This window comes from Thermobia domestica, chromosome 9 (genome assembly GCF_964235325.1).
Source record: "Thermobia domestica chromosome 9, izTheDome1.hap1.1, whole genome shotgun sequence".
Classification (NCBI taxonomy): domain Eukaryota; kingdom Metazoa; phylum Arthropoda; class Insecta; order Zygentoma; family Lepismatidae; genus Thermobia; species Thermobia domestica.
Genome location: NC_137462.1, coordinates 245,513,433 through 245,538,331, shown reverse-complemented (window position 1 = coordinate 245,538,331; position 24,899 = coordinate 245,513,433). Strand labels below are relative to the sequence as shown.

At 36.3% G+C, this 24,899-nt stretch overlaps 1 protein-coding gene across 3 annotated transcripts in view; it reads left to right on the top strand.

Moving 5' to 3' along the window:
- Positions 1–24,899, top strand: part of LOC145660647 (lysophosphatidylserine lipase ABHD12) — a 90,674-nt gene that overhangs the window by 45,656 nt on the left and 20,119 nt on the right. For 2 of the 3 annotated variants that reach the window (XR_014126857.1, XR_014126856.1), the window contains 5 exons: positions 3,944–4,076; positions 5,876–5,993; positions 9,269–9,427; positions 16,304–16,431; positions 20,142–20,310. Coding sequence is in view for 1 of the 3 variants with exons in the window: in XM_081725950.1 (XP_081582076.1) it covers positions 3,944–4,076; positions 5,876–5,993; positions 9,269–9,427; positions 16,304–16,431 (538 nt within the window). In the remaining 2 variants the exon portion in view is untranslated. The remainder of the gene's footprint in view (positions 1–3,943; positions 4,077–5,875; positions 5,994–9,268; positions 9,428–16,303; positions 16,432–20,141; positions 20,311–24,899) is intronic. The other variant, XM_081725950.1, reaches the window with a different exon arrangement.

Genomic DNA, 24,899 nt, shown 5'->3' with positions numbered 1-24,899 from the left:
AGTTCTGTTGTTTAGATTTGAGATTGTAAAAGTGTCCTCCAGCTTCTGACAGATTGTCTAAATGGTCTCCTGAGTGACCGAATTGTTTTGCATTGAGATTGGAGATCAAGGTAACTTCTTCTCTTTTTAAGTTGGCTAGTTTGCAGAGTGATCTGGTTTTGAAAAATCTTTTTTGTATTTCTTCTTCTTCTCCAAGCCTTCAGTTAACAGAAACTATTGAGATAGGGAAAGATTAAGATTTCTAGCTAGGTGCCTGTCATGGATACTGTGAAATTCAGATGGCGTTCTCTGAGTTGTTTATTTTAAAAAGAAAAGTTTTCTGGAATAGGAAAACTCTCAGAGACATTATGCCATTCCAGCGTTATTACTAATTCAGAAACTAATTATAATGAAAATGTAAATGAAATGCAGTACCTTTGACATAAGTTTTTCATTGAACTTCATTTCGTTGCTAGACAACCGAGGAGTCTGTTTCGATTCCAGACTAACGGTGAGAGTTACTGGTAAACAACATAGTGTCCTTGGTTTTTTCGTGGTTCTCCCGTTTCCTTTCACTTCCCCACTCACCAATATTCGTTCATGATAATTCACTTTTATCATGCATCCATCTTCCTTAGCCTATAGAGACATCAAACTAGATATTTCATTTGTCTTAAAGGTAAACAAGTTGAATAAAAGGGGAACTTATCTTTGTCTGTTATCTCATTAGTCGAAGGTAGGATATGTAAGACAATTGGTCAGAAATGACGGTCGCTTTTTACACCAATTCATAAAGAAGAGGGGCTCTAATATTAAATACCTAAGTATACTCCAGTTGAAAATAATCCTGCACTCATATTGCTGTAGCTGTAAGTAGCATATTTAATATTTTGACTTAATGATAAGTTTACGCTATTGTCGGCGAAACTGGTTCTGCATCCTCACACGTTAAAAAAAAAAAAAGTCCAAAACTTGAGGGAACTTATAGTTGGGAGGCCCGTGCACACTGACTGCAGAACTGTTATTACTACGACTTCGAAGTTTCAAAATTACTCACACTGTGTGTGAAAATATATAGCAGAATAAGTTCTTTGTTACATGAGAACTAGAGTCAGACATAAATTCAGAGGGAATCCAAAGGAACTTTGTCCCCTTAATAAGAAAAGTTCTGAAATTGTAATATTCTTAGGCTACATTCATACGCTTACACCATCCTTTCCCCAGAAATATTCACATTTTTCGTGTGAAAGCTTCTAAACTCTTTCCGGGCTCACACTGAAGATACGTGTAACCTACATTTAGAATGTACAAATGTAATCGTCATAAAGCTTCAAACAATGTATTTTAACTAACTTGATTTAATATAAAATTTACAAAATATGAAGCTAAACTACCGATCCTAAATTAATCTTTAGTCACTGACGTCATCATTCTTTCCTTTTACAAGTTGCCTCTCTTTTGTAGCACGTAATGAAATCAATAAAAAGTGACAAAATTTTATACAGGCTGCTTAAATAAAGATAGAAGCTCACTGAATTGTCGATTGTGCTATGTTATGTTTGAATTGGTAGTTTTCACGTATACGTTGCTATCCATAACTTGTTCTCATTAGTGCAAGCATGGTGAACCATTCTTATATTCAATAACAACTATGTAACTTACGACGTTCTTTATTAAGAGCGAAAAGATCAGGCTATTTGCAGCATCTAAACTGAAACTTCCAAAACCTGGAACTATACTGCAGCAGTAAGATCCTCCATTTCTCTTATCCGCCTCGCTGCGTATTTATTGCAATTAACAGTGCACTGGTGCCCCGAAACAAAACCGGAACTCCTGTCATGGTCGGGTGATACTGATTTTAATAAATTGTTGAAGTTTCATTGTATTAAATAGATAAATAAAAGAAAAATATCCAGAGACAGATTTTTTGTATACAGCAGTAAAGAAAAGAAGTAACACATTGTATTGTTCCATTGAATTTTGCTTGGTAGAAAATAGTATTGTGCTTCTCTTTTGCTGTGCTTAAATAACTTAGTAACACCTCCTTCATTCTAGTTAAATTAGGTATTAAAGATGACACCTAATGCTATTCTCCGTGTATGTGATGCAGTTCATGTGATCGAAAAAGTTGAGCACAAACGCGATGGTACGTAGAATTAAGAATAAATGCTTATTTCTTATTTTCTTTCCCATAGACAAAATAAATAGTTAGAGATAAGATAACCACACGGGACAGGACGTTTGGGCGCCACCATTTGGGCGCGGACGTTTCGGCGCTGCTGTTTGGACGCCGGACGTTTGGGCGCAAAGCCGTTTAGGCGCCAGACGATTGGGCGCGAGGTACATAGTAAAAATCACAATTTACGACATATAAAGTAAGCTAGGCACTGAAAACTAAACACGAATCAAGATATATATATATACATTTCCTACACTTCTATCTTTATCTCACCTCATTTATCTGTATATTTTCTATCTCTATCTTATTTATTCATCTAAATTAAATAGTTTAATGCGTTTGTGGCATTTGTTGCCTAACCTCGTCAAATGGATTGATTTTTCGCTTGTTTACGATTCTTGTACTTCTGCTCTAATGATCTCATTTTTGTATTATATAAGAAAGCTAGGAAATGAAGGAATCAGACGAACTGTTAATAATTTTCTTAATATTAATTAAAACATATTGATTTATTTTTCGTATTTTTTTAAAGTTAATAATTACATACTTATGAATATTAAAATTTGTTTTCTTTCGTATTACGTTTGCCAAACTCTTCTCTTCCTTAAGTCCAATAAAGAACTACCAATAAAAGATTTCCGCGCACTTGAGTTGAGGAAAGTGGCGCAGCGTAGCGTAGTCGCTAACGCTCTCGCCTTCGGTGCGAGCGGTCCCGGGTTCGATTCCCGGTGGGTGCATTCTGTCGAAAAATTATAACATGCTCTTTCAGGCCAGCCACCCTGAATGAAGTTTTCCTGGGTTTTCCTCATTCACACCAGGTGGTACCTAATTTATAGGTCCAGGCCGCTTCTTTCCTTCCCTTTCCCCGGATAGTGTGCTCCCTCAAACGTGACGGGCTAAATGGCCTTAGATGCCGAAAGCCCACAAATCTAGAAATCCTAAATCCTAATCGAGTTGAGGGAAAGATGTTAATACAGGGTGTCTAAGATATTGAGTTTAGGAACTGTAGTATGCCGTGTTTCGGGTATCACTTTTTTTAACATTCCAATATAAAAATCAAAACTTAACACGCTTTTTTTCGTCCCATTGTGAGCATTTAATCTGCATTGAAGAAAGTAGCGAAAGGGGGAAAAAAGAACTATTTCAAAGTGAAAAATAATAGTTAAATGTACATATATTGGTCATTTAGCCACTAGAAATGTGTTTGACATTTACACTTATTGCATAACTACAGTAGAAGGCCTGCTTTTAAGTTTTTTTATTGGAATAGGCTCACTATGTACGTGATGCAGGCAATCATATCTAGTCTGGCCTACTTACCTTAGCTTGAAAAGTTATCAAATAAAAGGCACACTTTGGCTGAAACTTAAATTTACAAAATTTAATTGTTAATTCAGTTTTTAGAATTTTGAAATTCCAGTATTTCTAGTATGTAAAACAAAATCCAGTATAATTCAAGGACTTCCACTACAGTAGACACCTTGTGATATCTTAATTCGAACTTAGTACGCAGCGCCTAATATAAAGACTTTTTAATTTAACTCGCGCCCAAACGTCTGGCGCCCAAATGGCTTCGCGCCCAAACGTCACGTACCGTAACCACATGCCTAAGACGTCCACTATATATGGGAAATGTGTGAATGTGCTTTCCTTTTGGCAGTGTAATGAGAAACAAATTAAGACAAGAATGAAGTGGTATACGATATTTTTCCATCTTTTTTTCTAATGTAAAATCATTAATTTTGTTTTGTATATGCTAAAAGACTAAACATGCGTATTTTTCAGGATATGCTGATTCAAGTCCGGTAGCGTTGTCTGAGACGGGTGTTGTTTCTGATGCCAAATTTATATATAAATGGCTTCGAAGTCGTGTGAAGCAGGCTCCTTTGTTTATATGGGGTCATTCTTTAGGCACAGGGTAAGTGCTCTATATTTAGAACTTAACTTTACTTGTGTTAAAATTGATTATTACTATTGATGTAACAAATTGTGTACTATCGTAGTAGATAGTACACATTGTTAGATCAAAGAAACTTCAAGGAAATATTTAAAAAAATAAAATAAAATACAAAATACTTGTATAATTTTCTGGAGTTTTATATATAAAAACATTAACAAAAATGAATATAAGATGTTGATATGCATGTTGTTCTGCAAGTAAAAAGAAAAGAAAGTATGAAAACAGTAAAGAAATGTAGAAAATTATTTTTATTTATTTACCTCCAAGAGAGTACAGTACCCAACTATAGGAGACTTATATAAGAAGTTGTATTTATATTAAGGTATTCAATAATTCTAAGTCACAAACTAGTATAAATATGAAAAAAAACAAAAACGAGAAATTAAAAATATATAAGAGTAGAAAAAATAAAATAGCATAACATTTGCAGGAATGTAACTTACAAATAATTACACTTCTCATTTTGAAAATTTAGTTAATATTATCAGAAGCCTCATTTACTCATTTACTAGTATGCACCTTCTGAACTCAAATAAATACATTTCACATTTCATACATGATGTGAAGTAGTGATTAAGTTTTATTTATCAATAGTTAAGCTTAACAGCTAATACTGTAGCTATAACCTGAACTAAATATTCATGGATAAAACAAACGGGTAAACATAAGAAATATAAACATCTGGACCGACTAACTTAAGAATTCTGAGGCAACCACAAAAACTCGTTAGATCAATACTTTTAGAAATTGCAGGGGCTTCGCTGGCCCCCTCTGGTAGAGCGTTCACCTCTGGTGCATGGGGTCCTTGATTCGATCCCAGCACGCGCCAAGTGAACTTTGTGGTGGACAAACACCGTGTGCGTGTTTTTTCTCGGGTCCTCACGTTTCCTCCTACATTCTTCATTCCACCTTTTCGTTCATTTCTCATCATCACCGTCTCCTTTAGTCTAGCCAGCATAACTATGGGATGTAAAACTTAAAGATTTCGTTATTTAATTTTTTCTTAGAAATTGCAGTTTCTACTTCAAAAGCTGTTAGGAAAATAACTTTTGTATTCACTACCACAATCATAAAATTCATAACATTTATTTCAACTATAATCTTGAGTGTTGAGGTCATTACTTCTTCAATTTAATCTCAGTAGCTGCACGAATACTGGCGCAACAGTTTCACTCAACAAATCATATCACTAATAAGCAAATATATATAATTTACACGGCTGGTGTGTGGTATTTTTACCACATATTTTAGCCTACTAAACTTTAACCTCACAGTCATGTACACTTTATTAAAACTTTCTTGTTCACTAACTTTGTATATACTCGTTTTCAATTTTTTTTTCTTGTATTTTCATATTTTCACTAAATATAATGTTATTCTTTTTCACTATTCCATTAGCTCTTGAACATAGTCTTATAAGTGGTGAATGTATATAAGTTTCTGTTCTCTCTACCAGACATACCAGCCATCCACCAGAGTTGACGAGTTGCCAGAAAATACTTCCTGAAAAGATTCCGAAAGAGCGAAAGTAACTGCTGAAGGGATAATTGATTTATCAAATTTTCAATACGTTAATAGTTAACATTGCTCTTGACTTATATATACCAGTGAACAGTTTAAAAGAGAACTCATTTGACTAATTCGGTAACGCATCCAAAACTTTGTTGGCTTATTGCGTTAGTATTGCTTGGTTACCAAATAAGTTTCAATAGACCTAGTATTAGTTGTAAGTAATGTGGTGATTTTGTAACCAACAGGGTATCGTGCCACGTAACTGCTTTGTTGAGCCAAGAGATGGATCCTCCTGTTGGAGTATTTCTAGAATCTCCATTCAATTGTATTCGTGATGAGATTAAAGAGCATCACTTAGCAAAGGTAAGTTTCACATGCGCCTTCTTTATCTGATTTATTTGCATGAAAAACACATTCACCAGGTTAGGTTTTTGTACTCACGTTTCCTTTCTCTCCATTATTATTAATCCACTTTTTTGTCATTCGTTCCCTTTCGTGCTTAAGATTTGAATGTGGAAGATTTGATTGTTGAATGTGGATTAAAGGAAAATTTTCTCTTACTTAAATTTTACCGTATTACGGAGATCGTACTCCTTTATAACTGTATCTAGCATTAGTTTTTTTTTTTTTCCAGTTATTTGGTCGGGTATACATTCTTTGTAGTATTGTATTACAGAATACTAATATAATATGAATATTTTAAAGATTGGCGTAAGCAAGCTCATCCTTAGAGTACAGTACTTTCCGACTTCACAGGTATTGTGATAACATGTTAATTGGCGATTAAGAGCCACGCATCGTCAGTGAATGAAACACACTACTTGAACGGCTTAGGGTTTCAGAGACTGTCGCTAGATTCAAGTAATAGCATCCAAGTGGACTCTAATATTAGTTGTGCAACAAAAGTTGTTTTCTCTTATCAGCTTTGGATGGCCGATTAGAGTGCAGCGTGCGTTTCTACAACATTACGGGATTGTGAGGGCCACGGTGGCTCAGTGGTAGAGCGTTCACCTCTGGTGCTTGGGGTCCCGGGTTCGATCCCAGCCCCGCCAAGTGAACTTTGTGGTGGACAAACACCGTGTGCGTGGGTTTTCTCGGGCTTCTCCCGTTTCCTCCCACCTTCTTCATTCCACCATTTCATTCATTACTCATCATCACCGTCTCTAGCCTAACCGACATAACCGTGGGACGTAAAACTCAAAGATTTCATTTCATTTCATTACGGGATTGATCCACCAGTGGCAAAGAACATGTTAGATGTGGTAACTGTTCTGCACAAACGAAATACAAAGTACAATCTTCCTCATTTATTCTTAGTAGTCTCAAAGAGACGAATAGAAACTGCAAGAAAAACTGATGAAAAATTTTCACAGTAAATTATCAGTGATCTACATTTATGTGCAGATAATGAAATGGAGATAGTAAAAATTGCTGACAGTAATTAATACATTAAAAAAAGAACATTTCCTACATATAAGAGTTGTTGAGTTGAGTTGATTTTGGGTTTAATGTCCCTTTCAGCGGCGAGGCTATGTGAGATGGGACCTATTGATTAACGCGTAATTTGAACCACATGAGCTCCTCCTGTGTTTCTACATATAGCCTCGTAGGTGGAGTCACTTTAATTATACACTAGTAGAAACGATTTAAGAACACATATACATTCTGCGATTATATCGCATACGATTACGTCGTATACATATAAAGAAATTCACACCACAAAACGTGCGTCCGTGGAGAGCATGCTAATCTTAGCTTGGAGAACCAGTCACCATAGAGAACAAGCTGGGATATTAGTATTTGTAGAGGACATGTTACTAGTAAATTTCAAAGTCGTCCACAGCAAGACAAAGAGTTCTCACAACAGAATGCCCACCAGTTCCTCCGTCATGCACTGCCGAGCGTTCGGATTAAAGAATCATTCGGATTGTCTTAATTGGCAGAACTACTGAAAATACATCAGGGCCACCTTAGCCTCCAATGGACACAAATAATAAACAATCGATTGCTGGAAGGAGGTTTACATTCATCTCATACAGTTACCCCTGACATCTATTAATTGCCGAGAACGTGGCAAATGGTTGGCGGTAGTATTCAGCATTCAGCAATAAGAGTCGTTTGTATCTCAGATGTGTGCGTGTCCATAGACGTGCATATGAGCCGAAAGTTCAGTTTGCTGCACACCTGGGGTTCCGAATTTTCCTATAGACAGTAAACATCTTATTCTTGTCAAGTCTTCATTCCGGGAAGTATGTTCAATGTAGTGCACTCATACAGTTGTCAGTCCTGTCCTCTGATCTCATCAAGATAACGAGCGTCTCCATTCCGCAAGAAAAATACATCGTATTTTTCCCGGTATACTGTCATAGTGGACACTGTGTAACCGCCAGTCGAATGTTTGCAATGACCATCCCCTAGGTACTCAAAAATCTACAACAAGCGTGGGATACCATACAGGAGACAAATAATCAGCGACTGTACAACCGTCTACCTGCCCGAACAGCTAATATGGCCGGTTGAGGTAGTTACACACCACCACTGCGAGTGGTGTATGTTTTCAAATACCCTGCATAGCATGTTCGGAATATCCCGCACGCCCCATATTTGAGTGTTACACCCGCTATCTTCATGTGTACCAAATTTCGGTTAGAATACCGTAAATTTCAACTGAATGTTCCTAGGTGTGTTTCCATTAGTGTATATTTAAGTTCCAGATATGAAATAATAATACTCATCTATTGCAATACAAACAAGAACATAGTTTGAACACTGTTACAGGAGAATTTGATCAAGCGCAAATGAAGTTTCAAGGTAGTGCGTGGCGCTTGCTGTAGTGTAACATTTTCGTGCATTTCTTCGTAGCATGTGAATGGATTTTGGTTGAGTATGGTTTGTCGTAATCAGTCGGAGGAACAGTGGAGTGATTTTTGGTATTACAGTTATTAATTATTTTTACGTGTCCAACTTAACTGATCTGTATTTAAATCTTACTCTCAGAGAAGGAAAGAAGTTTAGAAATGTATTTTAATATTGAAGTAAATATACATTGTTATTATAATACGACGTTACAAATAATTACATCGTAAAGAAGGCATCCATTTAGCAAAAATGTCCTAAAGATTAGTAATATGTATTTAAGTAGTGTAAATCAGTAATGATGAAAAGAGGATAATCCTACTCATACAATGAAATGATTGAAGCGACTCTTCTCCAACGTGAGCCATGCTTTTTCAACTTTTCGTTTCTCCTCCATATACACCTACACATCACCATATGCCTTGGTAACTTCCCCTGTAATGTCTTGAGTTGCGGTAATTCAGACATTACTTCAGTTTTTCTCTTTCAAAAGCTGGCTCGATTAATCCGCAAAGCGAATAATATGAAGTTTACTCAATTACTAGAGATAGGTTCGAAAATAACACAAGAAAATTATTAATTTTCGTGTTTTTCATACCTTGAAATGCTGTCTTAGAAAGTTTTCGTGCTTTTGTACGTTTGTTCTTCCAGAAAGTAAATTGGTTCGCTAGTGCGGTGCATATGTGGTGATTAAACTGACAGCTTAAAAAGAAGTAAGTCTTACGTCTCTCTTTTGTATAAAATTTAGTAATATTATTTAATATTTTGTTTTTCCTTTTTAGCCATTCAAGATACTGCCTATGTTCGACTGGTTCTTCGTAGAGTCATTATCAAATGATCTTCTGTTTGAAAGTGAAAAACATATTTCGAATATCAATGCTCCTATTATTATTTTTCATGCAGAGGATGATGCAGTTGTGCCTTTCCGCCTAGGGAGAAAGGTATGTATTTTTAATAGTTATTACAAATACTTTTATCTTTCGTACGCAAAAGATTCATATTCAGATATGAGGTTGTATTCATGCTTAGATGATAAGAAGAAACAAAGTACAGAGGCCCAAAATACATAATACATTTATGAAAGACCTTTGTGATTATTCTGAAACTTAAGTTAACGTAATACGAAAGAAAGTGGTGCTTTGGAGTACTGTTTGAGGGTTTTTTTTCTTAAGTAGAAATTGAAATTAAGGACGCATTTTAACTTCTTATCAGCATTGACATCATTACTGTATGATATTATCTGATTAGTACTGTTAACGTTTCTTCATAAGGTATTTATTCAGTGAAAAGCAAGAAAAAGTGACTGGTTTCCATGTGTAGTCAAGATTTGTGATAAACGAAGAAAAGCTTAGACATCCTACTGTAATACGTGTAAGAGCATATCATAGAAAAAATTTCCACCTGGCCGATATGTAACGTAGGAGCACTCTTTTACGATTAGATGTGATAGAGAGAAGAGCTTGAGCTAAGGAAACGTACAATTAGGCCGCGCCTCCATTGCATCCGAATGCGACTGCGAACGCGAATGCGAATGCGAATGCGAACTGCGAATTCATGTGCCTCTACTACATCCGAAGTTTTGTGAATGCAAATCAAGTTGCAATGTCTCTTTCAAACCTTCAATGTGAAATATTTTTGCTTGAAAATTCACATCTTAAAGTTTTCAGAGCAATAATAATAATAATAATAATAATATCAATTTCCTTTGTGTGCAAAATAGAGTGAATTTCGCTCTAGTTATTATTATGCTTCTGTGCTAATCGCTATTTTTACTTTAAAATAAATTAACTAAATAAAATTAGAGATTGCAAAATCAACCAACTTTCTAAGAAAATTTTCTCCATGAGTAAAAAACCCGTTTTTGCCATTTCAAACATATTAGTTAATAATTACATGCATTCGTAAAATCATTATTTGAGGAACAAAGAGGAAATATAGATTGAATAAAAAGTTGCAGTTCGTGTATTAAGTAAATCTTTATATTTTAAAGAAAAAACAAAGAAAATTTTACATATCTTCCGCTCCAAGTTCTTTACTTACATCTGCCCATAATTTGTTCACCACGTGTCGTTTGTGGTAATCTGGATGAACTTGGATCCACAATGGGACTTTATCAAAAACACAATTTATTAAAACATCAACATCTATTTCCATTTTTATTTTCATTTTTATCTCCGCACCTCGCAACGAACGCAAAACGAACTTTCTTCTCTCACGTAGCGCTCAATTTCTCTGCAGACGACTCTCCATTCGCACGAATTCGGACGAACAATCCCAGCATGTTGGGATCGTTCGCATTCGCATCTTTTCGTCGGTTTTCGTAATTCGCAGGTCGGAACTAGTCGAGGCACTCCAATTTATTTACACGTGTTGGGAAATTCGCATTCGCATTCGCAATCGCATTCGGATGCAATGGAGGCGCGGCCTTAGTCATGAATACACAAATAGTGTGTCTGTAAGACCATTAACTACGCTTTGTTTGCCTGTAACCATTGTAACTGTCTTTTATCAGTGCTAAGTTTCCTGTCTATTCCGTTTTGTGTGTGTGTGTATGGGGGGAGGAGGGATTGGTTGGTTTACTGAGAAAGAGACCATACTGTTTCGTGACTGAACATTTAGTTGGAAATGACTGACATAGAAACTAATACAGTGGCATACTACGTTTTTGAGAAAGATGTACTTGGCTATTTAAAGAAATTTCATGTATTATTCGTGTATAAATATCTTCGCCGTGTATGGTTAATTGCATTTGCAACTGGAAAAAGTATTTTTAGGAATTCAGTTTGGTTTGTATTGAGTTTACCGACCCGTTCAGCAGCGAGGCTATATCTGACGTGGACCTACAGCTTAATATGAAATCCGAACCATATGAGCTTCCACTGGGTAGAGATGCAAGGGCTCGGGAAAAAAACCGGCTTGTTTGGGGAAAAAACTCGGTTTTTTCTTCTTCGTTTGGGAAATTTTGGGCTTTTTTCAAAATTCTGCTTTAAATTGATAAAGCAGACTTTGTTTCGCTTCTCTATAACACAAAAAGTAATTTAATTAGTGGTTGATGCCGATAATAATATAAAACCTCGAAAATAAACCATGAATTTCGAAAAGATATTTCAAACAATTTTACTTCAACATATTTACATTTGAACTCCAAAGGATTAATTAATGTATATAATAAGAATTTTTAACCTCCTATATACAAAAGTAAGCAGGGTTGGCAAGAACCATAGTTGTTTTTGAAAATGCCAAAAACCCGTTTTTTGGAGGGAGTTTAAACCAGGTTTTTTTGATTTAGATATTTTGCTTTATGTATTTATATTACATATTCACAGAAATAACTTTGTTTCGCCTTGGTGTTATTATGCAGCAACAACGGTGTTATGCTGGAAGAGGTCCCATAAGCTTAAAGAAGTCCGGTCAGTAAATTTCTTAAATTGAGAAACCCGCCCTAGCCATCGGGAAAATCCCGTCATTACTTTAAATGTAAAATAATAACGGGAAAATCCTGTTATTGCTTTGCATGTAAAATTTAAAGGTCAACGTATCATAATCAGTACGCTAAAACTGAGGTATTAAATTACAAATTTAGTATGTGGTTATCATTGAAAGTCCAAACCAAGCTAATGTTGGAAACTACGTAGGCAATCGATAAATTTTGCCAATTTCTATCAATATATTTAAGCAACCTTGGTTTCTTTATAAAACAACAGGCATTCAGGCATGCAGAAATATACAATTTGGTTTCATTTCGTATGTTTAGGCTTAACATCCTTACGTAATACCAAGGTTATTAAGGAGAAGACTTTCGCTTAAAGTGACATCCGAACCGCTACTTGGTTTATGCATGAAAGAAGGGTTGTGGTTCAACCGAGAATTGAAACATGGGACACCTAGATTAAAAGGTGAAAAGGAAGTAAAACTAATGCAGATGGTTTGATATGTGCAAACATCACCATGAAGTTCACATCGTGGAAGCACTATGTCACGAGCGAAACCATCACCCATGGTATATGATGCTCGCTGCGTGACATCGACAAAGGTTGACACGCTTACAGTGTACGAAGTCTTCCACGAATATGGCAGAAGGTGACAGAGATGGGAGGCATTACAGTAAAGGAATTTAACAGATGTTGTTCTGTGCATTAGCCCAAGTATAAATTGTAACAATGTTGCCATTACTTTTTACCCAGCCTTTGTTAAAGCCTAAGTTAGGCCATGACCGATTCATGTACCAAAAGTCACCAAATTGGGTACAGCGATGTAGTAGTAATTGGGTGCCAAACATCGTTACATTTATTTTTATTTATATAGAAGTTGCCCCCTGCACCCCTTGAAGCGGAAATTGTGAAAAACGCTAGGATATGCGGAGTATTTTTAGTAAGAATTATATATTCCAAGTGTCATCTTTCTAACTTGACGGGTTCATGAGGTACTGTAATATAACATAAATTTTTGAATCCCTGTACTTCCCTTTCCTCTACCTCCATTTAAAATAAGCCCTTCCGGAGAAATTATGAGATAAAAACCAAAGTTTGGCTGGGATCCACTTACGTTTCAAATATTATCAAAATTGGTTCAATGCAGTGATATAACGAAGAGGAGGCTGACCCGCTCAGTTCCTCCCCATTTGTGAAGTGATATTGAAAGTGGATTATTCTTATACGGAATGTTCCATTTATTATCCCGATTTTTTTAAAATTTATTTATTTTTTATTTTTTTAATAGCTCCCGGCGTAAACATAGTTTCACTTCGGGTATATATATGTGTCTCGGTAACTCTGGCTAATCTAAACCAAATTTGTGGACATGTAGCTCATCGCCATATGAATAAAATTCACTATATTCGAGGACCGAGCTCGGCCAGGGACAGGCTCTGCTCTGTTTGTATGTGGTGCTTTATTTCTCGGTAACTAATGACCGGATCTGAACGAAAGTTTTAAAACAAGTAGCCCATCTTCTAAGCAATGAAGATCACTATATTTGATGGCCGAGCTCGCCCAGAGACAGTTTTGGCTTGGCAACAGAGGCTGTGTGTCACAGCTTTGAGGTCGGTTCACTGACTATATCCCCTTGTTATAATTTATCACCAATAAAAGCATTGTGTAGTCATGTTCAAAAATCTTTCTGAGTCATATACCGGGTGATTCAATAAGAACGTACCAGGCCTATATCGCAGATAATACTGCACGTACAGCCTTCAAACAAAGATTTGCATTACCAAATCGTATGTGTAGAATGCAACAAAAATAGTAGCGAGACCAGTGGCGTCTCGTGAATACCTCTAACGGGGGCCAACTTCAAAATTTGCAATGGAAAGTGGTATAACTGTTGGAATCGTTCGAAAGGACATTAAATGTCATGCAACTCTTAGAGGACAAACTTTGTCATATCCTTTCCCATTTAGCCGCTAGAGGTGTTGTTGCAGACTTGTATCCGGCTACCCGTAGCAGGCCTTTATCTCAGCTAATAATGCACATAGAGCCGTCAAACAAACAATTGAACTACCAAATCGTATGTGTAGAATGCAATAAAAATAATAGCGACACCAGTGGCGTATCGTGAATATCTCCAACGGCGGTCATCTGCAAAATTTGACATGGAAACAGGGGTTGGTTGTGCCTTCATTGAAACAAGCGCACAATGGGAGAAACGTCGAGAGGAAACACCCTCGCACCATCTGACTTTCACCTAGTATTGCGACCGTGTTGCTGCCAACGAGGAAGAAATATGCCAAGGCGTTTCCTCTCGACGTTTCTCCCATAATGCGCTTGTTTCAATGGAGGCACAACCAACCCCTGTTTCCATGTTAAAATTTGTAGATGACTCCCGTTGGAGATATTCACGATACGCCACTGGTGTCGCTACTACTTTATTGCATTCTACACATACGATTTGGTAATGCAATTCTTTGTTTGAAGGCTCTACGTGCAGTATTAGCTGCGATATAGGCCTGGTACGTTTTTATTGAATCACCCAGTATATCAAAATATACTAACTCAGGCCCATATTTAGGTAAATGCTATTCTGTGCTCGAGCACAGGGCCGCAGAATTTAAGGGGCGGCAAAATTTTGGTATAGTTTTTAAGATTCACAATAAAATAATGTTTTAAACTAGCAATCTGTAGTGTCCCGCGCAAGAGCGAGAAAATTTGTTAATGTATTTAATTCGCTCTAATTACAGTAGTTACTAATTAGCTAGCTTATCTAATTATATTTAAAAAGTCATCCTCTCCCACCCCACCCCAAGGGGTGAGGATGAACTTAAAGATCATGAAAACTGATACCGTTAAACTCAGGGACCTCGAAAACTATGAATTCAACACTAATATTTGTCGTTTTCGATTACTTTTAAAATCTCGCGCGCTCCCTGTGGAGTGGAGTGGAGTATGACCTTGAAGTTGAATGGATTAAAAGTGTCACTATTCATCTCAGCGACCCCAGAAAACTATAAATTCAACTCTAATATTGGTCGTTTCCAGGAGGGGGGGGGGGATTTAGTGCGAAGGGCGGCAAATTATTTAGAGCACATGGGCGCACAATATATAAATACGGGCCTATACTAACTGCGGTTGCGAATAAAAAGCATTAAATAAGAAAATGAATGAGAAAAAGCGGAAAGGCAGACTCACCGTAAAAAATATGTACCACAATTTTATATTCCCGTGTATTTTAATGTTTGACAGAAGACTTGTTTTTTAAATATCCTAAACTTTTAACCATCCTTCATGTTTTTTATCCTTTGTAAACTCTACCACAGGCTGATGAAGGAAGTAGCATCTTCCGAAAGCGCTAGCTGTTGCATGTAGAAGAAAATTCTGCTACATATTTTTTGCGGTGAGTAATAGCCTTTCCGCTTTTTCTCATTGAATATAATCACCGCTCGCAATATTGTGATAAGAAAGTGAATGTTTAAATTATATAATTATTTAATTTAAACATCCATTTTCTTGTTTAATGCTTTCTTAATGGATATATTAATGAATTTCTGCTTAGTTGAATTATTAACTCGGACCACTTGAATTGTCCGGTGTTGATTCAGCACCGTGAGGCAATTGGAAAGCTATTTGAATTATGAGGTATCAAATTCCAATCCAAATAGCCAGAAGTACTGACTCCTCGGAGGTGATGAGCCGACCACGCATCACCCAGTTGAAGGAGTGCCATTTGACCAGCCATAAATCTGTGAACTGTAGCGAAAATGAGGTTACTATTTGCCTCTATCTGTTAGCAAATTTAATCAGTTTCTTAATAGCGTGTAACTAAAGCCAACCATTTGACGCGCTGTACTACCGATGAATTTACACCTGCGTCGAGTAGGCTAGTGCCTAGTCCTAGCCTCATATATTTGACTGTTACATTTGACTGGGCTACTTACATATTACAGAATAAATTGATTTATTGTGCTAGAAATTTCTTATGTAGGCGTTTTTGTATTACATATCGTAATACACTTTTCTCTTTTCGAGTGATCCTGCCGTATAAACGTGCATTCAACAACTATGACTGAATATTGAATTCATTGTGAACGACAATTTATCACTGTAATTTAAGAGACATCAACTACATTTTCCTGAAGTATAGCCTTGGGCGCCAGAGTTGTAATTCGATCCTTTACGTTACTGGTTTCAAACGCTATATTTCTGACTTTTGCACGCCAGTATATTGTTTTGAAAGCTATGAATTTATACCTAAGAGTGGGATAGTGAATGTTACATGTATTTTATAGAGGCTTAGACGAACAAACTTAATTTATTGTACAGATAAGTTTTCAAAAGAAAAACAAAGGAAGAATTATATATATTGTAATTTTGTTCTTTTTTCAGTTGTACGAGAAAGCGTTGGAAACCAGATCAAACACTCAACCTCCGGTATTTTTTATACCGTTTGACGGTGTGAAAGGCTATGGACATAAATATTTGTGTAGAGCTCCAGAATTGCCGTCTGTTGTGGAGTAAGTTCCTTTTGCTCATTAAGCACGTACAATAATATTGGTAAAACTATAAATGAGGAACATTGTCTCAGTGATAGAAGATAGTGCGAAGAGTCTTGGGTTGAATTCTAAATCATGCCGGACTGTATCAGCGGGTTTTCGTGAAGTCTCTCCTTTTTTTATTATTTTCAATCCACTAATTCTTTCATTATTATTTTATCATCCTTTTCCTGTAGCACACAGGGCATAATAGGGGAATTTAATTTCGTTTTAGACTTCCAAGCTATGTTTACCTGTCTTATAAGTATGGAAAGTCTCATAGAACGTTAAAGAGATAATGAGAAAGATATTCAGCATCTAAAGAATAGGTTTTCTCTCTTCCATTAACACTCTATTCGAACTGTAAATCGTAGAAATAAACAATTTCATGTTTCATCATCATTCATCATAGAACAAAAATGATAATAGCTACTGAAATGCGTTCATTTGGAATCGATTCAGCGTCTAAAGAATATATTATATGTCTACCCCACCTTTATATCTTCTATCCTAACTATATATAAAACTACTTGAACTGACATAAAATAATGGGTAATTCCGGTTGACGTGGAAAGTTGAAATTTGGCATGATTGTAACTATCCGGGACTAACCCACAGACAATGCCAAAAGTGAATGAATATTTTTAATTTTTTAGGGGGTCTAAAGGAGGGATGAAATTCCCCATGTTATTTAAATGGGCTTTTTTTGGACCTATAATCTCATATTTTAGGAACTTGGAATTGGAATGAAAACTTGAAATTTCGGTATGCTTGTACTTTTTCGTTAACACTACATAAGTAAATCTTAAAAATAAAAATTTCCAACTGAAGAGTAGTTTTATGGGGAGCTGAAAAATCTTTATCTTGTTATTTATATGGGACACGTTTTACACCTCAAAATTATTGGGCACTTCTTGTAAGACTACAATGATTAAATTTGACGTAATTGTAGCTTTTCGAGACTAACCGACAGGAAAATTGCCAAAAGTGAATATTTTTAACTAGGGGTTCTAAAGGGGCAATGAGGAAATTCTTAATGTTGTTTAAATGGGCCTCTTTTTCGACCTATTATCTCATATATTAGGTTCTTGGAATTGTTGAAATTATGTATGCTAGTACGTTTTCGTTAGCGCTACCTAAGTAAATCACCAAAAATAAAAATTTCCAACTGAAGAGTGGTTTTATGGGAACTGAAAAATCTTTCGCATGTTATTTATATGGGACATCTACACCTCAAAATACAAAATATGTATTAGGTACTTCCAACAGGAATAGAATGAGATTTGGCATGGACTAACCGACAAGAAAATTGCCAAAAATTAATATTTTTACTTTTTAAGGGGTCTAAAGGGGGGATAAAAAAATTCCCATGTTCTTTAAATGGGAGTTTTCTTAGAATACAATTTTTTTTCTTTTAGATAGTTGAAATAGGAAAAGAAACTTGAAATTCGGTAGAATTGTGGGTTTAAGAGTTGCAGGTCCGTAGACCGATCAAGCGCGGGGGTCTGGGGGCGAATCCCCAACTGGCCAAATTCAGGAAATATTAAGAGCAAATATACAAAATTCACTCGTGATGTAAAGGTTGATACATAAGAGATGGGAAGCCGTAGGCCGAGTGAACGAGGGGACCTGGGAGCAGAGCCCCAACTAGCCTCTACTAAAACTGGAAGTGGTAGGAATTTAGTACCACTACTAACATCAATAGTGATTTCTATAGAGCAAAAGCTGTAAGAAATAGCGAGAAATGGGTTTTTGATACAGATTCATCATCCATAGAATGGATTTTGTACCTTCCCGTATCCCTTTATTCAGACCAAAAGTTACAGAAATCTACGACTTCCGGTTTCGACACTGATAGTGAAATAGTGGTAGATGAAGCAAGCTATTTGTGTTACCGCGGGACCGACTCTGTACATCCTTCAGTTTCGTGCAGAACGCTAACTCACTCTATGGCCTATGGAACCCGAAGGTTTACAAAAGCTCTCCACTGACTTCTATCCTTGGCCAACTGAATTCAGTTTCTACTTTGTATTCCTATTTCTGCGAGGTCCATCTTAGTATTGTCTTCCCATCTGCATCTGGGTCTTCCTAATGATCGTTTTCCGATTGGCGTGCAGTTAAGACTTTGAAAGCGTTCCTACTTTCTTCCATCCTGTCTACATGACCTGCCCACCTGAGCCTCCGAGATATGATGACCCTAACAATGTTTGGTAAAGGGTATAAATTATGTAGTTCTTCGTTATGAAGTTTCCGCCATTCCCCATTCCCGTTCCTCTTGGGTCCGAATATTCATCTCAGGCTCTTGTTCTCAAATACTTTCAGTCTGTGGTCCTCCCTCAGTAAGCGACCATGTTCCGCAACCATACAGAACAGGCATGATTATCGTTTTATATATTTTGAGCTTCAAATTCTTCGACAGAATTTGCAATGATAAGAGATTTTGAACTGAATAATAACACGTATTCCCTGCGTTTAGTCGACATTTAATTTCTTCGTGAATACAGAACGCTGTACAAATAAATTGTCCGAGCAAAGAACTCAAGGTTATCAAGAATTTAAAAAAATACGTTAATAGGTACAGAGGAATTACTATCTGAAATAAGGGTTGGTGTCAAGCATTCCAAAATAGATAGATAGTTAGGGAAGCTGAATTCAAAAATGAAATCTGTGTCCGTGCGACGATATAGCTTCGTATGACTCCACACGAAGTTTTACAACGTGCGTGATTGACTTTCCTGAGCCATAATTTCGTTCCTGCAATACGCTTTGCCATGCATAGTTTTGATGCATAATCCTTAAGAATAAAGATAAGAAACATGATAATTTATGACAAAATATTAATTATCTAATTAGGGTAATAGGGAGAATAAGCCATTGAAACTTTTAACTGCGTCTTTACGAAGTCAGTATTGAGATTTGCTGTAATTTCTTCCGTTAGAAACATGTTAATTTATGTAAAAACCTCCAAAGAAAAGGAATTAATTTTCAAGATTCGAGAGGAATTCAAATGGAAATAGTACAAGTATTTTTTTGTTAGTAGAACTAAAAACAAATCTGGTTTTAATAAAATTGTGTTTTAATTCAAATTAAGCTTATGTTTTATTACATTTTTTTTCAAGAGCAGGCTTCGTCAATTAAATTTTTAAAAGTGTATGGTAAGACGGAGGCAATTACGGAAACTTGTTTAGAACTTTTTGTGGCAACGCTGAAGATGCGCGTCCTTATATTTAGACACGTTTACTCGATTACTAAGTATAAAGCTTCGTTTTCTAGGCATAAGTATTTAAACAGAAATCTAAAATAAACATTATACGGAACGTTATTTTTAAAACCAAAATATTTTGGGAAATAACAAACTATCTATTTAAAATATTTACTATTGAAGTCGACAGTTGTAAAGTTCTCTCCTTTCCTTAAATAAATGTGATAGAATTGCCAGCTGTATATCTCTTGCCATCAGTAATGCTTCACTTATCCATCTTGATATTAAGTCTTTTACAGCGCACATATACATGTTATAAAGCAATCTTGAATATTTTTGCAGCCAGTTAAGTGTAGTAGTGTATTTATATGCATCTATAATTAACAAAAATTATGGTAATTTTAAGATCAAAAGTACTTTTTTTTTTTTTTTTCCATCATGAAGATTTAAGGAGTGGTTTGGGTTTTAATTCTAGTATTTTGGGTTTCAGAAAATGGGTTGGTAATGCTATTAAGCGTAAGTGGACAGGATGTTACGCATCACTTGATATTTCCTTGCGGCCTCGAGTTAAGCATGTGTGTATGTGTTAGCAATAAATTAGAACAGTTCTGAAGCTTTTATTTTATATTCATATAATTTCAGTGAGAGTATTTGGAAAGGTATTGTATCCGTAAATTTCACTAGTTTGTAGTAGTGAGCTATGTATTTTTTTCTTGTTAATTCTAGAGAAAATTTCAGTTTATTAGATTAGATCTCTCTCTCTCTTTTATATATATGATACTGACCTTGGAAATTCGAGGTAACTGAAGTTGGCTTTTTTAAGTAACGCTCAGGTGACAAAAGTCTGTGATTATATCATGTATTTCTAGAAGATTTAAAACTTTTTCTAATACATGCCACAATAGAAATCTATATATGTACAGCACTGCTGTCTTTTGCAATTTATGTATAACACGAAACGGTGTTGCGGAGATGCTCATGGGCACAGTTGTTAAACATGGCGGAGTGAACTCTACAATAGAAGATGTTGTGTGTTAACCTTTGCCGAATTGAAGTCCGTGACGCTAGTGCAACATATATTTCGTCGTGACTGCAAGTCGGGGACGTCACGACAAGGTACCAGCGTGAAATGGACAAACACATATGCTTCTTGAAGTTGAACGTGACTCATCATAACGGAATGTGTGGTGTGGCGTTGTGAAAGACTGGATCATGGGCCCATTGTTTTTTGCTGACACAGACATACTTCAAAATTTCATACCTTGCCTTCCACCAGGTACCATTTTTGAGTAGAAAGGGGCTCCATCACATTTTGCAAACAGGACGTAGCTTTCTGGATACACAATTACCCGGACGATTGATTGGACGAGGTTTCAGCATTTTTTGCCAGGGCTTTTCGATAATCTGATCTTTCCCTTCTAGATTTTTTTTTTTTTCCTTTGAAGCTACCTTAAAGATCTCGTGTATTGCACACATGTACAGAACGTAAACGGTCTAAGAACCAGAATTCGTCAGGGAATTAACAGCTTCATGTCTACCATGCTATGTAACACTTGAATGGAATTAGAGTACAGAATGGATGTCTGTCGTGGTACTAAGGGTGCGTATATAGAAATGTATTAATATATGTTTGTGACAGTGACAGACGGAGGCAGTGCCACTTTCTGATGTATAATGGCAAGGTATTGTGCATCAGAACTTGCCTTCATTTTTGCAAATTCTTGGTCTCATTTCTTTTGTTATGACTAAGCTGGACGGACGTCTTGTACTTAAAATCTTTAGATACAGCCTGAGGTGTCAATGTACACTAGAATCACTAACAAGCAAGAACAATAGGAAAAAAAAAAAAAAGAGAGAGAAGGTGTACTAAAATTAAAGGTAGTATCCAGGTATACGCTTGGTGGAATTAAAGGATTATTATTTTTAAAAGTCAGTCAAGATCTCGACCACAGGATATGAATCCGGAAAGACCATTAGTCTATGCTTAGGTGCAGGGCTGCCCTGAGATTTCATACGCCTCACTGTTACTAACTCCCATTCTTACGAAAAATATCCAAGTAACTATTCAAGTTTTCAGTAGGGTTTGTTGTTTTAATGTGATTTAAATCAAAAGTTTTTTTTTTTTTTAATTCATGATTGAAATCAAATTTATTTTGCTTAAAACAGATAAAAAAAATGCGTTATTTCTGATTATTCTGGGACACTAGTTGAATGTAAGTGTGAAACTCGCATCCTAACTTTATGATGGTAGGATCTTAATAAGTTAAAACAAAGAAAGGTTACAGTTAGTCAAGAATTTTAACAGTGTATTGATTTATTCATTTCATATTGTATAGGAGACTTGAAGAAAAAACTTGAACCCATTTAACATTTAATACTCACAATTTTCAGTTCAGAATTGTACTCATCGTGGTAATATGTACTATAGCCTTTTTACTTTAACTGAAACGTTTATATATATATATATACCTCGCAAGTTAAAGAAAATAAAATTTGGTGCTCTAAATTCCTTATTAGAAATAATTGGATACGTGTCCCAGAGTTCTCAAAACTTCCTTTTCTAAGGGGGGGGGGGGGGGAAGGAGGAAATTTCTATAACTTTTTTCCTCCATATTCAAATCGAAGGAAGTTTCTTCATGGTTAGACGGTTTAATTCCGTTCTGTGCGGGAGACCTACGTTCGATTTCATTGGAAATACGTAATTTAGATCCTACAACAAACTTCAGATTTATGTCTTTTAAAGGGATGTTAAATCTCCAAAGGAATTAAATGGTGAACAGAACAGCATTTGCATGTGAAACTATTTCCGTAGAGCTCTGGACAAGAATGAATATATTCCTGGAGCTGAGGACAAGTTTCCAAATACTTTCAGTATGTCAGAGGCTTGGTTGACAGAAGACAGTCGGATATCAGATGAAAAAAAAACAACAAAATTTTCTGAATTTGAGTACTATATGGTAAACTACGGAAAAAGAGTACTTAGACTATATATATATATATATAATATAGTTTTTCCATGGGCGCCGATCCTGGAAATTTCATGTGGGCCTCCACATTGTATTTATGAATATGCAATATTTAGCGTAATTTGAATGCAATTTGTCGTAAAATCCTCATATATGTTCTAAACAACACCTACAACGTTTGGGAGTTGGTTCTTGACACCAAGTAAAACAAAAAGTATAGACGAACCTGGGTGCCCAAATACTTCCTATCGAAGTTATAGGCTGCCGAAAACATGAAAAAATGAACTTTAAAGGCTCACAGCTTCAAAACTATGGGATCTACCGTAGTCGGGTCAAGACTTCACGTAGGAAGTCATATGTCCCCTATCCAAAAATCCATGTTTCAGAATCCTAAGGTACTCAGCAACAATTTTTATAGAGGGAATTTGGCTACGGGCTTATAGTTTGAAGTACTCACCAACTACCTCTATAAAAATTGTTGGGGAAGTATCTTACGATTCTGAAACATGGATATTTGGATAGGGCGCATTCTGGTTCCTAAGTGAAGTCTTAACCCGACTACAGTAGGTCCCATAGTTTTGGAACTATAGAAAAAATGAAATGAAATTTTTGAGTTTACGTCCCACGCTTATGCCGGCTAGGCTAAAGGAGACGGTGATGATGAGAAATGAATGAAATGGTGGAATGAAGAAAGTGGGAGAAAACACGAGAACCCCGAGGAAACCCACGCACACGGTGTTTGTCCACCACAAAATTTACGTGGCGGGAGTACAGTTTGAACCCGGTACCCCTTGCACCAGAAGTGAACGCTCTACCACTAAGCCACCGCAGCCCCTTGGAGCTATGGGCCTTTAAAGTTCATTTTTTACATATTTTCGGCAGCCTATAACTGCGAAAGAAAGCATTTGTGCACCCAGGTTGGTCTATACATTTTGTCTTATCTTGGTGTCAGGAATCACCTCCCAAACGTTGTCGGTGTTGTTTTGAAACACCCTATATATATGTCATCATTTCTGTAGAACAGTAAACATAAAAGATAAAGTTACTTGTGTTGACTGCAAAAGATCAGAACATTAGGGAGCGCAATAATGTTTTTTCTCACTTCCTTGTCCAAAACACGTAAAAGCACTAACTTCTTATGATTTTAACTTTCTAGTAGGTATAATTATTAAAAATGTACTTATACTCGTTTGACTGTATTTTCAATCGAACTTTGGAAATGTTGATTGACACCATTTTGATTCGTTGATTCACAGATACAGAGATAAGTTCACTGTTTACTTACGTAATGTATATCTTACAGTGTCCGTTAGTAAATACGTCGCGTATAGTTCTACAAAAAAGTAATTTTAAAAAATAATTTACTTATCTTCTCATCGCCTCAACGGAATAATCGCAAATAACGTTGATCAAAGTTGGATCTTCGCATTCTATGGACAGTGAAATTATGTGTTGTAGAAAAAGTAACTTCTGACGAAATTTTATTTGCAGTTTAAGGTTATTTTTTCATCATTGTGGTTATTTGGCACATCAACTAACGAATAACTGGCATCCGAGCCACATGCACTCTACTGGGAATTAAGAGCATCCTTGTGGCTGTATGATTAGCCTACGCGTCTACGACGCGGGAGAAGAGTTCCCTCGTGGCTAAGCGCTTAGCGTACGCGTCTGTGGCGTGGGAGACCCGGGTTAGATTCTCGGTGGGGGGTCATGTGGCTCGGATTCCACGTTAATAAGTAGGTCCACGTCTCTTATACCTTTGCTGCTGAAAGGAACGCTAAACTAAAACATCAAATCGGCGCGGGAGATCCGGGTTCGATTTCCGGCAGAAGCTCATGTAGTTCGCCTCTTACATAAGCTGTAAATCCAAGACTCATATAGCCTCACTGCTGAAAGGGACACTAAATACAAATTCAACCAATCCCTGGGAATTAAATCCGGATCTCTCGCACCAAAGACGAAAAAGTACCCATTTAGCCACGTAGGAACTTCTTGTAACGAAATTCACGTCTGGCATTGCTGGGGCTATAAAAGGAGCAGAAGTACTCAAATGCTCCTTTGTGAAACAGTAAACTGCTGTTCTCAGTTTAGAGTGTGACTAATTTAATTTTTATACTCAAGTCTTATATAGGAAACTATGTTTTCTTGTTTGTTAAACTTAAGACGTTGCTTTGATTTTTGTTACTTCTAGTACAGTAATCGTATTGTATCGAAAATAATAAAAAATTAAATACATTCTACGAACCTTGTTACATATTTTTATTTTCAGAATCTGTGTGATT